General features: G+C 41.3%; 1 protein-coding gene across 3 annotated transcripts in view; it reads left to right on the forward strand.

The window, feature by feature from the left end:
• KCNH1 (potassium voltage-gated channel subfamily H member 1) overlaps window positions 1-23,231 on the forward strand; it is a 390,176-nt gene that overhangs the window by 73,115 nt on the left and 293,830 nt on the right. For 2 of the 3 annotated variants that reach the window (XM_058701734.1, XM_058701731.1), the window contains exon 6: window positions 2,720-3,193. In XM_058701734.1, the coding sequence (XP_058557717.1) occupies window positions 2,720-3,193 (474 nt within the window). The remainder of the gene's footprint in view (window positions 1-2,719; window positions 3,194-23,231) is intronic. The other variant, XM_058701732.1, reaches the window with a different exon arrangement.

Genomic DNA, 23,231 nt, shown 5'->3' on the forward strand with positions numbered 1-23,231 from the left:
GCAGAAGAAGGGGGAGGTATCCCCTCATTTCTACCAGGTTGGGGTAGAAGTTTAGGTTTTTAACCCAGCCTCTATTGACACCTAGGGGTGCTGCTTGTTATCTCTGGGTCGGGGTGAGAATTCTGTTGCCCATTGAACTTACACTGATACCTCCCTGTCTTGTGGGCAGAGGTGGCTTCATTACTGCTGGGTGGACATGGAAATCCAGGCTTCCTACTGGGCCTTTTCCAGCACTAGCCCCATAGGGAGGAGGAGAAAAAGGAGGAGGTTGAGTGCTTCATTACAACTTTGAGATGGGGGAAATCTAGCTTGCTAGTAGCCTTTGCTGGCCTGGGTAGTTATGGGGCCACCCATTTTACTGTGCTGCTTGCCTATGGTAGAGTGGTTATTATCTAACAATTTTCTGTCTCGGGAGGCTGCCCCTTTCCCATTCTTGTCACTATAGAGAGTGGGCTTTTGTTGGAACGTTTTTTTGTCTGCATCCATTGGTCTTTCCAGGTTCTTGGCTTCTTTAGCTTTAAGTCTGGGAATACATGAGGCACAAAGAAGACCCAGAGAACACATCTCTGTTATGCCTAGGCAGTTTTTTGCTTTTTTCCTCTTTCAGAGTCTTAAATTTGTGTTAAATGTAATGTCCAAGATGTTTAGCTGTACTTAGAGGAGGAGTAGAAAAAGTGTGTCTACTTTATCTTTCTGGAAGTGGAAGTCCCTTACAATTTATTTTTATTTGCTTTATTCTTATAGGTCTCTCTCTTTTCCTGCTTTGCGGTTTCAGGGCTCAAGCTTCCTTAACCACACTTGTATAAATTCCTTTCCATGGGAAGAAAGTTAAAATCCCAAGCCTAGAAGGGCTATGTGCATCGGGGGGAGGGGTGGAAACAGTTCCCGTACCCAAAGATGTACACTGGGCACTCTATAGATTTCTGGCTTTCTTTCACTTGCCTTTTAAGGCCTGGAGCCAACCATAGAGGAGACAAGGATATTCAGATTATTTTATATTCACTAAGGCTCTTTATCCTCTAGGGGAAAAAACAAGTTCTCATGACACAAGAGGAAGTTTCACCTAGAGGTTTATAAGAACCTGTAGGTGGCACAGAGGAGCAGCTGGGGGCAGGGGGTGAGGGTCCCTTCCAGCTTGGCCTGGCCTCTGAAAGCTGGCTACTGAGTGTGAAACCCATCTGTGATACTTTCTTGGAGCTGAGCTTCTCTGGACTTCATCCTTCACTGAGTCTGCTTCTGCAAAAGCCTATTATTTAGGGAAATGTAACCTTGATGTGAAACAGCATGTGTTTCTAATCCAGCTAGACCTAGTCTGGGGCTTGGTTCCATCTTTTGCTAGCTGTATGACCTTGAAGTTCAGTCATCCACTTAAAAACCATCCTGTAGTGCCTGCCTACTCTGGGCCAGCCACCATGCTGGGTTTTGGGACAGAGTAGTGGTACTTTCCACTGCTCCCTTTCCTTTCCTTTTCTGACCATAAGCACGTCATCAGCTGGTTTTATGTAAAAAATATGTAAAAAAATCAGACTACTTTACCCCATCACCTCATCTCTTTCCCAGGCTGTTATAACAAGTCCCCTGAGTCTGTTCTTTGCTCTAATCCTCTGCCTCAATTCATTATCTACATAGTAGCCAGGGTGATCTTTTAAAAACATGCACCAGATTAATGTTCTTTTGTTAAACCTCTCCAGTTCCACTCAGACATACTGGGAATGAAGTCCAGTCCCTCCTCATGGCCCACTAGGTCCTGTGTGGTCTGGTTTCCGCTCCCCCTCTGAGCTCATCTGGCATCCCTTTCCCATCATCCAGTCGGCTTTGGTCATGCCAGACTTCCCTTTTTGCCTGAAAACATCAAGCTTGTCCCCCCCTGGGGTTATTTGCTAGTTATTATCTCTGCCTCAGATAGTTTTTCATACAAGTTTGAATAGATGGTTTCTGGTTGTCATTAATAGTTTCAGTTCAAATGCTGTTCCTCCCCTGCTCTTTATGTCATATTCTATCCAGTCACCATGTCCCTACCCCTTCCTCTTAGTTAGCTCTTATCACAATTTGAAGTTATCTTGATTTGTCTACTAGTCCCAGCTCCATGAGAGTAGGCATCACACTGTTTCCTTCATTGCTGTACATCCAGCATCTAGGACAGTTCCTGGCACAGAACGGTGAATATTTGTTGAGTAAAGTTGCTTAATCCTCTTCAGCCTCAGTTTCTGACTTGTTGCATTGGAATAATAATTAGCCAACAATACAGGGTTGTGTTTAGAATTAAGTGAGATAATAAATGTATGTGAGGTACTTAGTACAATGCTTGGCTCACAGGAAGCCAAATAATAGATTTTCATTGTTTCCTCATGATTATATTATAATGTTCACTTCGATTCTCTCATACTCCTCTAGTACCCCCCCCCCCGCCTTTTTTTTAAGAGAGTTAGTGTGAGTAGGGGAGGGGCAGAGGAAGAGGGAGAGAGAGTATCTTAAGCAGGCTCCATGCCCAGTGCAGAGCCAGATGTGGGACTTGGTTTCACGAACTGCAAAATCATGACCTGAGCCGAAATCAAGAGTTGGAGACTCAACTGACTGAGCCACCCAGGCAGTACCTGTTTTTGCTCCTAACGATCCATCTGGAGTCTCATGAGCATTTAATAGTGACAGATGCTGATTGGTCAGATGCTTGCAATGAAATCCTAACTTAGTTCTCTCTTGATCATGTTTTTCTGTACAGGTTCTACAGCTGGGCTCAGACATCCTTCCCCAGTACAAGCAAGAGGCACCAAAGACTCCCCCTCACATCATCTTACATTACTGTGTTTTTAAGACCACGTGGGATTGGATCATCTTGATCTTAACCTTCTACACAGCTATCCTGGTCCCTTACAATGTCTCCTTTAAAACCAGGCAGAACAACGTGGCCTGGCTGGTTGTGGATAGCATCGTGGATGTGATCTTTTTGGTGGACATTGTGCTGAATTTTCATACTACTTTTGTTGGACCAGCTGGGGAGGTGATTTCTGACCCCAAACTCATCCGCATGAACTACCTGAAGACGTGGTTTGTGATTGACCTTCTGTCCTGTTTGCCATATGATGTCATCAACGCTTTTGAGAACGTGGATGAGGTTAGTGCCTTTATGGGTGATCCAGGGAAGATTGGTTTTGCTGATCAGATTCCACCACCCCTGGAGGGGAGAGAGAGTCAGGTACATGCCTCAAATCTCAGACCTTGTTGTCATGTCTTGAAAGCTGAATAAATGTGGGTGGTCAACAGAAGAGTAATTACATGGGTGGGAACTAGCATGGCTAATGTCTGGAACAGAGGGAGCATGCTTGATAGATATCCTCGCCTGCTGTTTTTGTCCTTTGGAGGTTTGGAGGCCCTGCATGTCCATGAATGGATGTGGAAGAGACCAGAAGCTTCCTTCTTATTTTATGTGGAGTGCAAGCCACTGGTTCAGGGGGGGTGGGGCTGCAGAAGCAGGCATGCATTGCCACTGCATTGGTGAATCTTTCACTTGGTATGCAATTGCTGAATGCCTACTTACTGATTATTCTAATTATGGGGATTTTTGTATCATCTGCTGCTGACCTTTGGCTGTTGCATAACTAATTAACTCCTGGCAACAGGGATGCAATTTAACCCCCAGGTTTGCTTGCTTTTTTTTTTTTTTTTTTTTTTTTTGTAAATGTTGGAAAAGAATGACTTGTTACTTGGCAATGACCACTGGAATTCAGCGGTCCATACTCTCCCTTGCATACATTTGCCGAGGGAGTCAGGCTACGGTCAAGTTCGCCCTGTGACTAAGAGGAGTAGTGCTATTGCTGGATTACGCTGCTTTGGATTGTTAGTCCTGCAGGCAATGGAGGGGATGAAGAGAAAAATGCTCTTTAAGTGTATTGGAATTAGGACATGCTCAAACAGTCAGTGAATGGGTGCCTGGGACGAGTTGCACAAGGAAGTGGCCACTGGCCTGGTTCAGGTGATTTTCTCCTTTGAAAAAGCAAGGATATCAAGTCATCGCAAAGGAAAATGCAGATTCTTATCCAGGTTAAGTGTTACATGGGAGTTGTTCTTTCTTTTTCCTGCTGCCTACTTGATCCTCCAAATGCATTAAAGATCAAGTAGTTCATCTGGTAAATCTTCAGCATCATGTAGCAGTGGGCCCTCACTGCCTCAGATTACCGAGGGTCCTAGAAATCTCAGTCTGGCTAGGGTGTTACCTGGGTGGGTAATTCAGGAAGCCATCTGGAGACTGAGTTGAGGCAAGATTCACTCTCTGGGCTAAAGAGCTAATGGGACTAGTCTTGAGGTAATTGGAAGGAACAGCCAGCTCCCTGCCAAGACCACAGGGCCTGGCCAGTGACTCTGTGACTTGCTGGTGGCATAATGATACCTCTCAGCCTTCAGATCAGTGTCAGTAATGGGTGAGGACTCCAGCCCTTTTCTCTTTGAGAACCCAGCTATCTACCACTTCTCTCTCCAGGAACTGATGTTGAGATGCTCTAAACCCAGAACAACCCCTGCTTTTATCTGTGTGGTGTGTTTTAATGTACTTTGAAATCCCAATGACTAATGCTCTGGGTGGCTTGTGTGGATTTTGTAGCTGTATTGGATGAGTGAGGCTGATCATTTACAAGAATGAAATTGTCCCTGAAGTGAATGTTGGGATTCTTCAGTGTGAATTTGAGTACACGTTGGGAATGATATTTTTCTCTGTGAGCACATTTCTAGATTTTATGTTAGTGAGGAAAGTATTATCATTTTGGCTCAGATAATTGAATGATTTCAGCCTAAAAGAGCTTCTCCTACACATATGGGAAATGAAATTTAACTTAAAAAAAGAACCTCTCGAGTTTTAAAAATAAACCATTTGCTATTTAGAGCAATAGCATTGAAAAATTGCAGATAAATAGAACAGTTCTTTGGCTTCTGCAGGTTCTTGTTAAACATTGGCAGAGCCATAAACACATTTGTAAATGTGTCAAGATTACCTCGTCGGTTAGCAAAGCAGGGCTTCTCCTCAAGCTCTGTATGTCAGGTTGGAAGTCCTTTGCCATCAATCGTGAGTACCCCTGACATGGTTTCTGATTTCCATAGTCACTAAGTAGATTGGCTGATAAGGAAAACGCCAGTTACCCGTAGCTTTCTAGTTGGAAAGGGTTTAGCATCAAAGCTCTCACTACCATCTCTTGGTCATAAATAATAATATGAGTATTAAGGGGCTATAGCTATGATTTGCTTCCATAAAGACTTGATTTTGTATTTAGTGATTTCTTTTCAAGCTTTGGCTGATACCCAAAATAATGCCTTCTCATAACATCCGTTGTGGTCTGGGGGAAGTCAGCACGAGGAAACTGAAGATTTGGCTCCTGGGCCTCTTGGTATCACCTGTTAAGACAGCTGGGGCTTTCCAGGGCACCTGGGTGGCTTGGTGGTTAAGCATCTGACTTCTGATTTCGGTTCAGGCCATGATCTCGAGGTTTGTGAGTTCAAGCTCCGCTTTGGGCTCCACACACACACAGAGCCTGCTTGGGATTCTCTCCGTGTCTCTCCCTGCCCCTCCCTGCTCTCTTTCTCTCTCTCTCTCAAAAAAAAAAAAAAAAACAGAAGGAAAAAAAAAGCAAAAAAAGCTGGACTTTGTGCAAGACATTTAGCTTCTCTGGATCACAGTTTTCCTATCTATTCCTAGCTGTATTTCCTATCTATGGCTACCTTTCCTGCCTGAAGGCATGGCCTCTGTGCAGTGTAATATTTGAGTTCCCTACTAGCTGCAAAGTGAGTTTGAGGAGTTGTAAAATCTCACCTGTGTTCATTTTACCTCTAGGAGCTCATGATAAAAAAACAAGAAGCCCAGCACTTTGACCTCCTACTTGCAGTGGGGGTGGGAGGAAGGTGGGATGGGAGGAGGACTCAGAGCCCAGGAGGACCACGAAGGTCATCCAGTTCAACCCTCTTAACTCACAAATAAGGGAACAGACTTGGAGAATATGACTCACTCAAGAGGATCCAGCAAATCATATGGTTACAGCAATATTGAGTCTCCTTCTGACTCCTCTATATTCTTATATATTTTTTTACATGTTTATTTATTTTAGAGACAGAGAGACAGAGCGCAAGTAGGGGAGGGGCAGAGAGACACAGAGACAGAGACTGAAACAGGCTACAGGCTCTGAGCTGTTAGCACAGAGCCTGATGAAGGGCTCAAACCCACAAACTGTGAGATCATGACCTGAGCTGAAGTCGGACACTTAACCAACTGAGCCACCCAGGCGTCCCAACTCTTTTCTATTCTTAACAGTGAAAGAATGGATAAAATAGGAACAAAACATTGATGGGCATAGTTGAGTCCAAACTGACCAAGAAGCTTCCAAAGTCGGTGGCTCACCCCTTGGCCTGGTTGTGGTGGTGGGGAAGTTGGGCACTGCATATGAGGAGTGGGTACATCTGTATTCCCCGCAAAGCAACTGTGTTGGTGATGAGATGGGCAGTTGAGGCACTCTCTGAGGGACAGACCCAGCATGGTTTCCCAGGCATAGGCCTTTTGTTGAAAGACACCATTAATTTAGTGGGAATGGAAGTTTGCAGGGCGGCGGTGGTGGGGGTGGTTTAGAGGAGGTTGGGGAGGGCATGAAAGGTATCCCAACTGTTGAACCTGGATTACGCTGGATAAGAAAATTCTGATTAATGACTCAGCGGTTTCCCATCCGCTGCCTGCTGTCTTCTCGCACTCACTGTATCGTGGAGTTGCTGATCTAAGGTTGCAACTCCCTCTGCTCTAGTCCCTTTCTTTGGGGGAGTGTGAGGAGAAAAAAACATACTGACGCATTTCTCATAAAAAATACATGGAGCTGAATTCTCTCTGGTGTCTTCCTAATTATACCAATGGAACTGTATCCCAGTGGGGACCACCAAAGAAGAGGAATGTGCGGTGGTGGCTTTACCATCTGTGTGTGTCGGGGTGGGGTGGGGGGGGACTGGGGTGTGGGGGTGGGGTGGGGGCTCTGGAAGTGAAGACCCACCCAAGGCTTGGGTCAAGAAAGAACCAGGTTAAATTGCTAATGCCAGCCATTGTGAATCCAGTCCTGTGGATGTCGCCCACCTCCATGATTTAAGCCACGCAAATGATCCCTTTTGACTCAACTTGTTTCACTTATGGAGATGGCCTCCATTTGCGTCATTGTCCAGTCTGTTGGTAATAATCTGTTTTGGAGGCTGTTTGGGAATATGTTTGCACATTAGTTAAACTGGTGGGAGCACAAAAGGTCTGGAAATGGGGTGAACCGACGCTTCAGTGGGTATGCTGAAGCAAAAGCCAAATGGGTCTCTCTCAAGCGCTTAGCGGATTACTGGCCTGGCATGCTTCATGGATTAGAGACGGAATTATTCTTCACAAAACATATTCCCTTTCCCCAGGAAGCCTTATTGCCTACTGCCATTGGAGTGCACAGGGGGAGAATGCAGCCAATCAGGCTACCTCGCAGGTCACAGTTCTGGGGCCAAGAGCTTCCTCCATCCCTGGCTCTGTAACTTGGGATGGCAGCACCACCAGCTGGTGCCGGTGACACAGCTGACCCTTGCCAAGAGCCCTCTCTCACAGGAGATGTTCCCCTTAGAGCAGAACAGGACTGAGGAGTGAAAAGATAAATAGTATGGACAACAGCTTCCCTTTAGCTAGTGTGTTTAACTTTCCAAAACATTTCATACAGATTATCTTTATTCTAACTCTCCTGTGGCCATGCACAAACTGCAGTGAACTACGAGGAAGGCAGTTTGTCAGTCAGGAGTTCCTCTGCTACCCAGCTGTGCAAACTTGTGCAAGCGTTTACTCTTCCTGGACTCTGTGTCACCTGCAAGCTGGGTCCATCCCAGCTTTAACTTTATGGATCTAGGGCACCTATTTCCTGGCTTTGCTGATGAGGGGAAAGGACCAGGCCACCCAGGTAGTGAAATGGGGCTTCATTCAGTCTCTGACTTCTAGGCTTGCACTTTTCCCCAGGCAGGTCATGCTGCCTTATCACATAATTGGAGCCAGAGTGAACCAAGCTGTGCATGTCGGTGCCCAAGTCTCCCTTTCTGAATCATTCCCCAGCATGGCCACTTCTGCTTCCCTCCTACACCACGGACAGGTGAGAGGTTTGAGCGGTCAGCATGGGCGACCCTAAGTGGAGGTTGCTGGTCCACATGTGCAGGGCTGGACAGTGAGTGTGAAGGTCACAAGTGACTCCAGCGGTCGGTCATCTGCCCTGCTTCTCTCTCCTTGGCAGATGGACTCCTTTCTAAGTTCCCCTAGGTTCACTGTTCCTGGCGCTTTCAGGCTTTCACTGATGCTGACAGCAAATTGGACCCCCATGTGTTCTCAGCCTGTAAATTTGTGGTTGTCAGTCCTAACCTGTGGTTTTTATTTAGGTGGATGGACACCAGTTTAATTTTCACACAGGTGACTCCTGTGAGGTCAGCTGGAAGTCATGAGATGACCTGGGATTTCCTTTCCTAGAGTCCCAGCAATAGAGCCCATATCTATGGCTTGTAGTAGCAATTAAAAAAAAAATTAAGTCTTTTTCAGAGCAGTTTTAGGTTTATAGAAAAATGGAACAAAAAATGCAGAGACCACAGTTTCCCCTGTTGTCACCGTCTTGCATCAGTGTTGACATTGGTGATAGCCAATGTTGATACATTATTATTAGCTGAAGTTCATAGTTGACTCTAGGACTCATTCTGTGTAGAGCACATTCTAAGGGTTTGACATGGCTCCATCATTATGTATCATACATAATGTTTCACTGCCCTAAACATCTCTTTGCTCCACCTGTTCATCCTGCCCTCCTCCCTAATCCCTGGCAACCACTGACCTTTTTACCGTCTCCATAATTTTGCTTTTTAAGAATGTCATATAGTTGGAATCATATGGTATGCTGCTTTCACTTAGTAATATGTATGTAAGGTTTCTTCATGTCTTTTCATGGCTTGAAAGCTCATTTCTTTTCGTTGGTGAGCAATATTTTGTTGAGTGGATGTACCATAATTTATTCAGTAAGAGCAATTAAAAAAGATACTGAAAACCATTGGTTATTCAAGCCTGATCAGTGCAGGCTTTGTCCTGGGATTTCCTCTTCCTGTGGGTCCCTTGGACACCGAGAGTGGACAGGAGCTGAGACCCTGGCAGGCAGACTGACATGTCTCAGCAGCCTGTGGTATCTCCTGGATAAACACTGACAGTGTTTAATTTAACACAAGTTGTTATGTCTGACAGGAAAGCAAACGTGCTATACTAGCCTCACGTTTCATATGCTTTTCCTTGGCATTTCTTTTATTTTTGCGCTATTTGTACATCCAATTTTGGCAAAACAAAAGAGGACAGGAGCAGACACACTATAGTTTTCATGTACATGTCTTGTTATGGGCACGAAGTACTGCTGATAGGCATGTTTCTCTTTTGCCAGCTCACAGCAGTGGCCAGGGGCCAAGGTCTGATGGCAGTGATATTACCTGTGTTGTTGTTGTCTCCTCCATCTTACCCGTGAGGGGAATCCAGCCTAGATCTTTCCCTCTTATTTTTTATTTATTTTTAAAATCAGCCTTCTTCCTAACTTGTGCTCAGAGCTCATAAAGGACTGTGGAGATCCTTGGAGCAACATAGACTCAACTACTACCATGCCTCATTTCCCTCTGCTTTCTAACTGTTCTCCCCTAGGCTCTGTCCTGGCCAACTCCAAGTTCTATTTCTCTTTTAATTCTCCACCAGCTTTTCTTGGTACCTCTTTAGGGTTGTTCCTTCTTTAAAGAATCTTATTGACTTGGGTGATCAGGGATGGGAATACAACTCTTCAAAGAGCTTGCAGCCTGATGGGGGCCACAGGTGATTGACGCCGGCAGAGAATGTGAGAGGTGCTGTTCTAGGGGTCAACTCAGGGTGTTGTGGCTTACGACTGGGGAGTACTTAGCCTAGTGAGAGGATCCAGGAAGGCTTCCTGGAGGAGATGGCTGGGGTTAGATTGGTGAGGAATAAGGAGGGTGTTCTTGGAAGAGGAGAGAGCATATGCAGAGGAGTTTGCTGTTAGGGCTGAGCAAGGCATTCACTGTGCCAAAGCAGAGTTGGCACTGGGGGAGGGAGGAGTAGTGAGAGGGAGGCAAGATCCAGTGACAGAATCCTGGAGGCCTTCCAAGGAGCTTACATTTTATCATGTGGTCAAGAAGAAACCGTTAAGGGTTTTCATTAGATGTGTAACATGATCTGACTTTGATTTTTTTTAATGTTTATTTATTTATATTATGAGAGAGAGAGCTCAAGCAGGGGTGGGGCAGAGAGAAAGGGAGGCAGAGAAGCTCAAGCAGGCTTTGCCCTGCCAGCGTGAGCCCGATGCGGGGCTCGAACTCACAAATCCTGAGATCATGAAACCAAGAATCGGATGCTTAACCTACTGAGCCACCCAGACACTCAGTCTTTGATGTTGAAGGTGTATCCAGGTGAGAGGGAGAGGGAAATATCACATCTCCCCTCCTGTAGTTCCCTTGAACCCAAAGCTGTCAGGCTGTTCCCTCCACCCCTACATTGAAGCAACTACCACCTCCCTGCCCCAGATCTCCCATTCCTCTGGCCCTCACCCCAATACCTGGCCAAGCCCCCACCCCGAATCCTGATTGGACCCAGTTCTCTGGCTCCTCCAGGCTGTGCTCCAGTGCCTCAGTGTGACTGGAGAATCCATCCATGTAGACCTACCCTTAGTACACTTGGGGTGCCTACTGTGTTTCTCCAGGCACTGCCTTCCAGGGCAGGTCATTTGTTCCCCTAACCCATTGAAGTCTGGCTATCACCTCCACTCCTACTCTGAGCCTTGCTCATAAATCAAGTGACTGCATGTGGGGGTTTATTGTTGGACTCTGTTACCATGTTCCATTGGTTTGTCAGTTCTTAGGTCAATACCGCACTGTGTTAATTAGCATGGCCTGACAGTAAGTATTAAAATCAGTTACCTGTGTTCTTTTGCTTCAAGATTGCTATGTCTATTTTAGGTCCTTTGCACATCCGTATAAATTTTAGAGTTGGCTTGCCAGTTTCCGCTCCAACCCAAAAAAACCTGTTGGGATTTTCGACCAATTTGGAGAGAATGGAAGTCTTCATATTAAGTTTTCCAAATGTTGACCATAGAATATCCTTTAATTTAGGTCTTCTTTAATTAGCAATATATTAGCAAAATATTCTTAGCAATATTTTGTTGCTATTCTTTTTTTGTTGATGTTGTTAAACTTATTCCTAGACACCTAGTGTTTTCAGCACTCTGTAAATGGGACTTTTAAAATTTTCATTTCCTAATTGCTTTTTGCTGGTTTAAAGTGCTTTTTGTTTATTGACTTTGCAGCAGAGTTACCAAATTTGCTTATTAATTTGAATATTTTATAGGTTACTTAGAAGTTTGTACATGTACGATCATGTCTTTGTGAATAAAAACTACTTTACCCTTTTTTCTCTGCAACGTCTTTATACTTTTAGTATTATTATTATTTTTTGACTTAGTCTTGGCTAGGATCTATAATATAATGTTGAATGGAAGTGGCTATAGCAGACATCCTTCTCTTGCCTTTCATCTCAGGGGGAATATGTTCAGTGTTTCACCATTAAGTATATTATTGACGTTAGTTGTTTATAAATATACTCTTTGTTAGATTAAGGACCGTCTCTTATATTCCTGGTTTTCTGAGAATTTTTATCATTAATGGGTTTTAAATTTCACCAAATAATTTTTCTGTCTTTATTGAAATAATGTTTTTTCCTCCTTTAATTTAATAATATTATTTATTAATTTCTTCCTTTAATTTAATTTATTAATTTATTATTAACTTATTAATTATGTTGGTTGACTTATTTTTATTTTTGAGAGAGAGAGAGAGTGTGTGTGTGTGTGTGAGAGAGAGAGAGAGAGAGAGTGAGAGAGGGGGAGGGGAAGGGCAGAGAGAGAGAGGGACAGAGGATATGAAGTAGGCTCTGTGCTGACAACAGCGAGCCCCATGTGGGGCTCCAACTCATGAACCACGGGATCATGACCTGAACTGAAGTTGGACACTCAACTGACTCAGCCACCCAGGCACCCCGATTGATTGACTTTTGAGTGTTGAATTAACCCCGCAGTCTGGAATAAATCCTAGTTGGTCATGATGTATTGTACTTTTTTATAACTGTAAATGATTTTCTAATATTTTATTTAGGGGGTTTGCATTTATGTTCATGAGAGGTGTTGGCCTCTAATATTTTTTCCTTGTGATATCCTTGTCAGGTATATGCAGGGAAGTGTATCTTCTTCCACTATTCTCTGAAAGAATTTGTGTAAGATGAGACTTTCCAGATATATAGGAATATAGGACCATTCAGGTATTTTTTTTTTCTCATGTCAGGTTTGCATTGTTAAAGATTTGGCCATTTCTTCTAGTGTGTCAAATGTACTGGCAAGAAATTACACATAATTTATGGTTATTTAAAAAAACTTTTTTAAATGTTCATTTTAGTTTTGAGACAGACAGAGCATGAGCAGGGGAGGGGGAGAGAGAGAGAGAAAGAGAGAGAGAGAGAGAGAGAGAATATCCCAAGCAGGTTCCAGGCTCTGAGCTGTCAGCACAAAGTGGAGCTCAAACTCATCAACCGTGAGGTCACGACCTGAGCCAAAGTTGGACGCTCAACCGACTGAGCCATCCAGGCGCTCAATTTTAAAGAAATGTTGGATCTATAGTGATTTCCTTTATTATTCATTGGTCATTTGTGTCATCTCTCTGTTCATCTTAATAAGTTTTGGTAGAGTTTTCTCAATTACATTAATCTTTTCAAAGAACCAGCTTTTGGCTTTGTTAATTAATTGTCTGCTTTATATTTCATTGATTTTTGCTCTTATTTGTATATTTTCTTCTACTTTTCTGGGGCATTTAGTTTATTAGGATTAGCCTCCCCCCCAACCAGGTTACTGGGATGGAATTATTGATTATTCAAGCAAAGATTTAATATGTGAACTTAAAGCTATTTAAATTTTTTTAATGTTTATTTATTTTTGAGAGAGAGAGAAAGAGAGAGCGAGAGTGCGTGCATGCCAGACAGAGAGGGAGACACAGAATCTGAAACAGGCTCCAGGCTCAAGGCTGTCAGCACAGAGCCCGGTGTGGGGCTCGAACTCATGAACTGTGAGAACATGACCTGACCGAAATTGGAGGCTTAACTGACTGAGCCCCCCAGGAACCCCTAAAGCTATTTTATCTCTAAATACCTTTTTTTTTTTTTTTCAACGTTTTTTTTTTTTTTTTTTTTTTTTTTTTTTTTTGGGACAGAGAGAGACAAAGCATGAACGGGGCAGGGGCAGAGAGAGAGGGAGACACAGAATCGGAAACAGGCTCCAGGCTCCGAGCCATCAGCCCAGAGCCTGACGCGGGGCTCGAACTCACGGACCGCGAGATCGTGACCTGGCTGAAGTCGGACACTTAACCGACTGCGCCACCCAGGCGCCCCTCTCTAAAGACCTTTTAAGATCATCCCAGAAATTTTGACTTGTCATAATCTCATTATTCAGTTCAAAACACTTCTTATTTCTTTTGTTTCAAAGTGTGTTGCTTAATTTTCAATCTTTTGATAATTTTCTACTTACCATTTTGTTACTGATTTCTAGATTAATTTCTTAGTGGTAAGAAAGTACACTATATGATTTCAATCCTTGAATTTTGTTGAGACTTGCTTCATGGTTTAGTATCTGGTCTATTTTGGTAAATATTCTATATGAAATTGCCAAAAATATATATTTTGAAATTGTTGAGTGTTTATTCTCTATAGACTAATTAGGTCAGGTAGATATATATTTTTTAATTTAAATTTTAGTTAGCCAGCATACAGTGCAATATTGATTGCAGGAGTGGAATTCAGTGATTCATCACTTACATATAACACCCAGCGCTCATCACAACAAGTGCCCTCCTTAATACCCATTACCCATCTAGCCCATCTCCCACATACCTCCCTCCATTAACCCTCAGTCTGTTCTCTATCATTAAGAGTCTATCATTAAACAAACATCGTGGTTTGTTTCCTTCTCTCCTCTTCTCCCACCCCTTCCCATGGATTCATCTGTTTTGTTTCTTAAATTTCACATATGAGTGAAATCATATGGTATTTGTCTTCCTCTGGTTTACTCATGTCACTTAGCATAATGCATTCTGGCTCCATCCATGTTGTTGCAAATGGCAATATTTCTTTCTTTTTGGTGGCTGAGTAATATTCCATTGTGTATATATACCACATCTTTATCCATTCATCGGTTGATGGACACTGGGCTCTCTCCACAGTTTGCTTATCATTGATAAGGCTGCTGTATAAACATTAGGGTGCATGTATCCTTTCAAATCTGCATTTTTGTATGCTTGGGTAAATACCTAATAGTGTAATTGCTGGATCATAGGGTAGTTCTATTTTTAGTTTTTTGAGGAACCTCCACATTGTTCTCTAGAGTGGCTGCACCAGTTTGCATACCCACCCAACAGCACATCCTTGCCAGCACCTGTTGTTTCTTGTGTTGTAAATAGAGTTTTAAAAATTGTCTGTATTACTAATTATTTTGTCTACTTGTTCTGTGAGTTACTGAGAAAGGGGTATATACAATCTTTAACTTTAATTATGGAATTTTTTTATTTCTATGAATTTTTGCTTTGTATATTTTGGAGCTATGTTACTAGATGTATACACAGGTAGGACTGCTTTGTCTTCTTGTTGAATGAGTTCTTTTGTTATTAAATATTCCTGTTTTTATTTAATAATACTTATTGCATTTAAGCCTACTTTGAGGTTAGCATAGACACCCAACTTTCTTTTGGATAGTGTCTGCATGGCATGCCTTTTTCCATTTCTTTTCTTTACATTTCCTGTGCCTTATTTACTGAAGTATAGTTGACAAACAATGTTACATTAGTTTCAGGTGTACAACATAGTGATTGGATAGCTCTGTGTGCTGTGCTAACTACAACTGTAGCTACTATACAACACTATGGCAATAACGTTGACTATATGCCCTACGCTGTACCTTTTATTCCTGTGATTTATTCATTCCATAACTGGAAGCCTGTACCTCCTACTCCCCTTCACCCATTTTTTTCCTGTACCCCCGCACCCTTCCCTCTGGCACCATCAGTTTGTTCCCTATATTTATGGGTCTGTTTATGCTTTTTTGTTTGTTTGTTTGTTTTGTTATGTAGATTCCACATATAAGTAAAATCATACGGTATTTGTCTTTCTCTGACTGACTTATTTCACTTAGCATTTTACTTTCTGGATCCACCCAGGTTGTTACAAATGGCAAGATTTAATTGTTTTCATGGCTGAGTAATATTCCAGTATGTGTGTGTGTGTGTGTGTGTGTATACTACTTATCTATTCATCTGTCGGTAGACACTTGGGCTGTTTCCATAATTTGGCTATTGTAAATAATGCTGCCATAAACATAGGGATACATATATCTTTTTGAATTAACATTTCTGTTTTCTTTGGGTAAATACCCAGTAGTAGAATTACTGCATTTCAGGATATTTCTACTTTTTATTTTTGGAGGAACCTCCATACTGTTTTCCACAGTGGCTGCACCAATTTACATTACTACAAACAGTGCCTAAATGTTCCTTTTTCTCCACATCTTGGCCAACACTTGTTATTTCTTTTTGATAGTAGCCATTCTGACAGATGTGAGGTGATATCTCACAGTGGTTTTGATTTGCATTTCCCTGATGATTAGTGATGTTGAGCATATTTTCATGTGTCTGTTGGCCATCGATGTTTCTTGTTTGGAATAATGTCTATTTAGGTTCTATGTCCATTTTTTAAATTGGATTATTTATTTATTTACTTACTGGTGTTGAGTTGTATAAGTTCTTTATATATTTTAGCTATTAACCCTTAATTAGATATATCATTTGCTTTATCTTCTCCACTCAGTACGTTGCCTTTTCATTTTATTAATGGTATTCTTCCACAGTGCAAAAGCTTTTTATTGTTGATGTAGTCCCAATAGTTTATATTTGCTTTTTTCCCCCCTTGCCTAAAGAGTCATATCTAGAAAAATGTTGCCAAGGTTGATGTCAAAGAGATTATTGCCTGTGTTTTCTCCTAGGACTTTTATGGTCTCATGTCTTGCTTAGATCTTTAATCCATATTGAGTTTTTTTGTGTATGGTGTAAGAAAGTGGTCTACATACATTCTTTTGCATGTAGCTGTCCAGTTTTCCTGGTACCATATACTGTCTTTTTCCTACTGTGTATTATTTCCTTTTTTGTCATAGATTAATTGACCATATAAGCATGGGTTTATATACGGGACTCTCTATTTTGTTCCATTGATTTGTGTGTCTGTTTTTGTACCAGTACCGTACTGTTTTGATTATTATAGCTTTGTAATATATTTTAAAAATCTGTGATTGTGATGCCTCCAGCTTTGTTGTTCTTTCTCAAAATTGCTTTGTCTATTCAGGGTCTTTTTTGGTTCCATACAATTTTCAGGATTATTTGGTCCAGTTCTGTGAAAAATGCTATCGGGATTTTGATAGGGGTCGGATTGAATCTGTTGATAACTTTGAGTAGTATGGACATCTTAACAGTTCCTCCAATCCATGATCATGGAATATTTTTCCACTTGTCTGTGTTGTCTTTAATCTCTTTCATCAAATTTTATAGTTTTCAGAATACAGGTCTTTCACCTTCTTGGTTAAGTTTGTTCCCAGGTATTTTATTCTTTTTGGTGCAATTGTAAATGGAATTGTTATCTTAATTTTGCTTTCTGCTAATTTGTTATTAGTATGTAAAAAAAAACCACAACAGATTTCTGTATATTAATTTTGTATCCTGCAACTTTACTGAATTCATTTATCAGTTCTAATAGTTGTTTTGGTGGAGTCTTTAGGATTATTTGTGTATAGTCTTGTGGCCATATTTAAAAAAAAATCTCTTGTAAATAGCAAAGGATTGAGTCTTTTTTATTTGTTGAAGATCTGGTCTATCAACAGTTGTCTTATAATTGGAATATTTAGTCTACTTACTTTTATCATAGTTGTTGCTATCACTGTGTTTTAGTTTGTCATCTTGCTATTTATTTTCTCTTTCCCATACTTGTTTTGTGGTTCCTATTTCTTTTTTTTTCCAAGCTTCTTTGTATGAATTATTTGTTTATTATTCCATTTAATTTCCTAACTTAGTTTTTTAGTTGTATATATTTTTATTATTCCTTCAGTGCTCTCCCTAGAGATTACAGCTGGATTCTCCACATATTGAAAGCTATTCAGTTAGTACTTTTACCCCTTTGCAAACTACATAAGATATCTTCACAATAGTTTAATTCTATTTAACCTCCTTTTTACCCTTTGTGCTATTTTTGTTATAAACCCACAGGTCTTTGTTACCATTATTGTTTTAAATAGCCAATATTATTTTTTTGTTGAAAAAAATTTTTTTAATGTTAATTTATTTTTGAGAGAGAGACAGAGTGCAAGGAGGGGAGGGGCAGAGAGAGACAGAGACACAGAATCTGAAGCAGGCTGCAGGCTCCGAGCTGTCAGCGTAGAGCGCAACGTGGGTCTCGAACTCATGAACTGTGAGATCATGACTTGAGCCAAAGTCGGACATTTAACCAACTGAGCCACCCAGTCACCCCTAAGTAGCCAATATTCTTTTGTATTTATTAATATATAATATGAATACATTATTAATTATATTATTAATATAATTATATTAATAATATTAATATATCTTCTTTTTAGTTTTGTATTTCTTGGGGGGAGGGGGATCAATTTCTTACAGCCTGAGCATCTCCTTTCGTTCTTTTTCCCAGTGCTGTTCTTTTGGTGATGAACTTTTGATTTTTTTTAATGTATTTATTTATTTTTGAGACAGAGAGAGACAGAACATGAGCAGGGGAGGGGCAGAGAGAGAGGGAGACACAGAATCAGAAGAAGGCTCCAGGCTCTGAGCTGTCAGCACAGAGCCCGACGCAGGGCTTAAACTCACAATAGTGAGATCGTGACCTGGGCTGAAGTCGGACGCTCAACCAATTGAGCCACCCAGGTGCCCCTTTTGGTGATGAACTTTTAAAATCATTTGTTTGAATGCATCTTATTTTGGATTATTTTCTCAAGGTATAAAGTCATAGGTTTCCTTTTTTCTTTTTAAACCTATTAGCAATTTAAATATGTTATTACTTCTGATGAGAATTCAGATGCCATTCTTTTGTTTTTCTCCTGAACATGATGTGTCTTATTTTCCTCTGCATCTTTTAAAATTTCTTCTATATTTTTTTATTTTTAAATTTTGACTGTTAAGTTCCTGGGTCAGATTTGTTGTTGTTTGTTTATCTTGCTTCAGATTTGCTGAGATTCTTGAGTTTGTGGATTGATGGCTTTGATAATTTTTGGAAAAATCTTTGCTCTTATTTATTTTATAGAGTACTTCTGCATCCTCTTTTTTCTTTCCTTCTAGGACTCCAGTTATATAAACATATTTCATATGTTTCTTGTGTTCTGTTCTGTTCTTTATTCTCTTTTCCATCTATGATTCAGGTTGACTAATTTTTATTGACCTATATTCGAATTCACTAATCCTATTTCTGCTATAATCAGTCTGCTGTTAAATCTATCTGATTAATTTAAAATATAGGTTTGGTTGATTTAAAATATAGATTTGTTTCTAGAATGCCCATTTGATTTCTTTTTTCCCCTTTTGTAATAAGTTAGTTGAGATACAATTCAGATACCACACAATTCACCCATTTAAAGTGTACAACTCAGTGGGTTTTAGTATATTTCCAGAGTTGTGCAACTGTCACCAAAATCAAGTTTAGAATATTAACAATTAAAAAAAATTTTTTTTAATATTTATTTATTTTTGAGACAGAGAGAGCAGAGCATGAACGGGGGGAAGGCCAGAGAGAGAGGGAGACACAGAATCCGAAACAGGGTCCAGGCTCTGAGCTGTCAAGCCCGATGCAGGGCTCGAACTCACGGACCACGAGATCATGACCCGAGCCGAAGTCGGACGCTTAGCCGACTGAGCCACCCAGGCGCCCCTAGAATATTAACAATTTTTTAATCATGGTAAATACATAGAACATAAAATTTACTACCTGGACCATTTTTAAGCATCCAGTTCAGTGGTGGTAGGATATTACTCATTGTCTTGGTCTCAACACTACCATTCACCCACAGAATTCTTTTCACTTTGCAAGACTAAAACTCTGTGCCTATTAAACAATAACTCCCCATCTACCCATAAATGCAGGTTTTGTGTGTACTACCACCTTACTGTTGATGGAGTCTGAGACACAGGGAGGTTGGTGCCATTATTGGAAAGTACATTGCTTGTGAGAGGCAGAGCAAATCTTGTCTTCCCATTTGAGGAGGTTCCAGAATTATGGAATATTTGGATGATTACGTGTTTAACTTTGAGTTCATTGCAGCCTGGGGGCCCCATTTAGATGATTGTGGCTTCTGTTGGAATTATCCAGCCCAAACCAACAACAGCATCCATGGCCACATATACAAAAAGGGAGTCTGAAGGATGTGGAAGCTACACTAAGGGCTTTTGAGATTACACCTTCTCAGAGAATTGGTGTCTAGTGTTATTTCCCCAAGCACTGGAAAGCTCTGTGGATAAGACATAAGGTTTGAGGATTAGGTGTATTTCAGAGTGTAGGGAGGCAAGAGAGCATTGCCTGTCTGATGGCCAAGGCCTTTGTAAGAACTCAAGGCTAAGCCTTCCTTTAAGAAGTAGTAGTTTCTGTGTGTTCTGTTACCTTCTTTTTTTCTCTTTTTCCATTTATTTATTTATTTTTAAAATTACATCCAAGTTAGTTAGCATATAGTGCAACAGTGATTTCAGGAGTAGATTCCTTAATGCCCCTTACCCATTTAGCCCATCCCACAACCCCTCCAGTAACCCTCTGTTTGTTCTCCATATATGAGTCTCTTATGTTTTGTCCCCCACCCTGTTTTTATATTAGTTTTGCTTTCCTTCCCTTATGTTCATCTATTTTGTATCTTAAAGTCCTCATATGAGTAAAGTCATATGATATTTGTCTTTCTATGACTAACTTAGCTTAGCATAATACCCTCCAGTTCCATCCATGTAGTTGCAAATGGCAAGATTTCATTCTTTTTGATTGCCGAGTAATACTCCATTGTATATATATACACCACATCTTCTTTATCTGTTCATCCATCGATGGACATCTGGGCTCTTTCCATACTTTGGCTATTGTTGATAGTGCTGCTATAAACACTGGGGTGCATGAGCCCCTTTGAATGTGCTTTTACCTTTTTAATATGTTGGAAGTTTTTAAAGGCAAGAATGGTGCTCAATGCATATTAATTGATGGCCTGAATGTCACTGTCCACGTATTTGATTTAGAGCATAGGGGAAGCATTTGTCTTAGGTTGAATGAGAAACTCCCCCATAGAGAGATATGAGATGGTCAAGAAAAGTCCCTTACAAATATTATTTCTCCCACTAGCCTGCTTGAAATCTTTTGACTTTTATGCCTCTTGTTATTTGTTACATGTTTTCATATTAAGCAAAGTAACAAATCAAAATAATTGTAATTGTGGGAATAGTGGTAGGCAGTGGTCTCTCGTGACCTTTGGGGAGAAAGAGGGGTGTGTGTTCACTGTCAGACCACGGCCTTGTGGGGTGGGGGCCTGCTGTGGAGTTTCCTAAAGCATGGCCTGCCCCAGAGACATGGAGGGTGTCACCAGAGATGGGCTGTCTTCCTCACAGTGGTCCAAAGATGGACCAGCGGAAGTGGTGCAAATAGTGAATACAGATTTAGGTGTGTTGTAAACAGATTGCCAGGTGGATGTGGGGCTATGTAGCAAAGAGAGATGGAACCTCATTAAAAGGAAACATAAAGAAAGAAAAGGGAAACAAAGAGTACTAAGCAATAGAAGAGACTTACCTTTTTTAGTTACATTTTTGTATAACCAGAGTTCTTTGAAAGGGACGTGTATAAATGAAAAGCTTCTATTTGAATAGAAAAAGCAACAAAAAGCATTGCAACACTTGGAGGAAAGAATGGGGCCTTGTAAATAATGTCATTTTAAATGTTTTACAGAAACCCTTCTTTATGTCTTATTCCAATAAAAGTGTTTTGTTTTGTTTTGTTTTTTAAAGCAACCACTAGAGCAGATGAGAGAGTAAATATGAATGTGTTTTGTGCTCTTTGAGAAAAGAATGACAGAAACATGCCTCTATTTATTCACCAGTCATTGACTGAACAGCACAAATAATAGAGCTCTGTGTTAAATTCTTTGGGAATTTTAGAGGAAATAAAATTTCTTCAGGCTGAGGGTTTTGAGCCAAGTCTACAGGAAAGGGATAGCCAGAGACTGGCAGATAGAATTGTCACTTGGTCAAACAATGTAACTTTCATGATGAAATAACCAATTGCCTGTCTGACTCTGTCACTGACTAGCTATGTGACCTTGGGCACATTAGTTATCCTCTCTTAACTTTGGTGTTCTTATCTTTAATGAGGGCAGTGTCTGTCTTTCAGGGTGTCATGGGCATTAAATTAGGTAACATGTGTGAATGGGTGCAGTCCCTGGCACATCCTAGCACTTAGGAACTAGGACTGCTATTATTGTTTCTGTTTGCTCAGGAAATGATCCAAAAGAGTGATGATTACTTTCCTCATGAAGATAGTTGGCCTTGGGAAGTATTGCTGTTGGGAAGCTCTTCTTTATTCCTGAGCACATGGGCTTGAACCACCTGATGACCATTCACACGCCACCCTTCGTGGAGCCTTGGCTAAAAGTGAGAGGCCCCCAAATGCAGGAGAGATTTTGCAGAGATTTTGCATTAGAGGTCTAAAGGCCAGACCAGAATAGCCATGCTTAGGGCTCACTCCATTTTCTGGTTCTGGGTACAACTTGATTGCACATTAAAATTACCTAGGTTGCCTGTTGAAAATACATATTCTCAAGCTCCACCCCAGTCTGCTGATTCTGAGTTCCTGAAACTCATATTTTTAACATTCTCCTCAGCTGGTTCTTCTGTGGCCATCCCTGACTAGCATTTGGAGTCATCTCGGACCATTGGAAACTTTCCTGATGGGCTGTTAGTGGCCTCACCGATGTTCTAGGCCTTAGCTGTGTGCTCCCTGTTTTCCTGGCTCTTGGGATGTCTTTAGATGTTGACCGGTTCCTTGGGGTGTCCTCCTTTCTCACAGCCATGCCTTCTCTGGGTTCTTAAAGGCTGCACAATCACCCCAAATTTGAATCAACAAACAAGTACTAAGCTCTAGAGCAGCAAAGTATGCAAACAAAACAGAACAAGTTCTTGTTCCCTTTGTTCTTCATGCACTGGTCTGTGACACACACCTCTTTATGCTATAGTGGTGATAATAATTATACCATAAAAAATAGCTCCTGTTTATTGGGCACTTATTACGTGCTGGGCATGTACTGGGCTAACTGCTTGATGCTTATCATCTAATTTTGTTTTATTTTCACAATTCAACGAAGGAGACTTACTCCCATTTTGTAAGAGAGGAGATTGAGGCTAAGAGTGGCTGTATTAGGGAGGACTTGAAACTTTGGTGTCCCCACTCCCCCAACCTCTTACATATGCTAAATGCACCTGACAGGTTAGGTTAGTGAATGCAGGGATGCCTAGGTACTTGCAAAGTGCTCTGAGAGCCCAAGGAAGTCGTTAAATGAGCATGATGGGACACTTCATGGAGGAGGGGGCAGATGGGCCATGCCTTGAGGGAGTAGGCTTGTTTTGACAGATGACACTGTGACCAAGCAGATTTTCCTCACTGCCATGGCTGGAATGATTCAGGACTTCAGCGTCATAACATCTCTGGGTGGTTGGGGGGGGGCGGAGGGGGGCTTACCCTATTTTTGTTACTTGTTGACATGGTTGTGCTAATATTGATAATATTCTTCCTTGAGTCATAGTTTACAAAGTAGAGTTTAAAATGTAGAAAACATATAAAAATGTTTACATTTTACAACTTTTCAGAGGAAACACAGGTGGAAATAGAAGGTTCCCAGTATAAAAGGTGGTTATTTTAAAGGACTGCCTTGGCTTTGTTGAGGGTCACTGGAGAAACATGTCTTGAAGCTGACCCTTCTTTAAGAGTAGTTAGGAATGGGGCGCCTGGGTGGCTCGGTCGGTTAAGCGTCCGACTTTGGCTCAGGTCATGATCTCACAGTCCGTGAGTTCGAGCCCCGCGTCGGGCTCTGTGC

The sequence above is a fragment of the Neofelis nebulosa genome, chromosome 15, assembly GCF_028018385.1.
Source record: "Neofelis nebulosa isolate mNeoNeb1 chromosome 15, mNeoNeb1.pri, whole genome shotgun sequence".
In the NCBI taxonomy this organism is placed as follows: domain Eukaryota; kingdom Metazoa; phylum Chordata; class Mammalia; order Carnivora; family Felidae; genus Neofelis; species Neofelis nebulosa.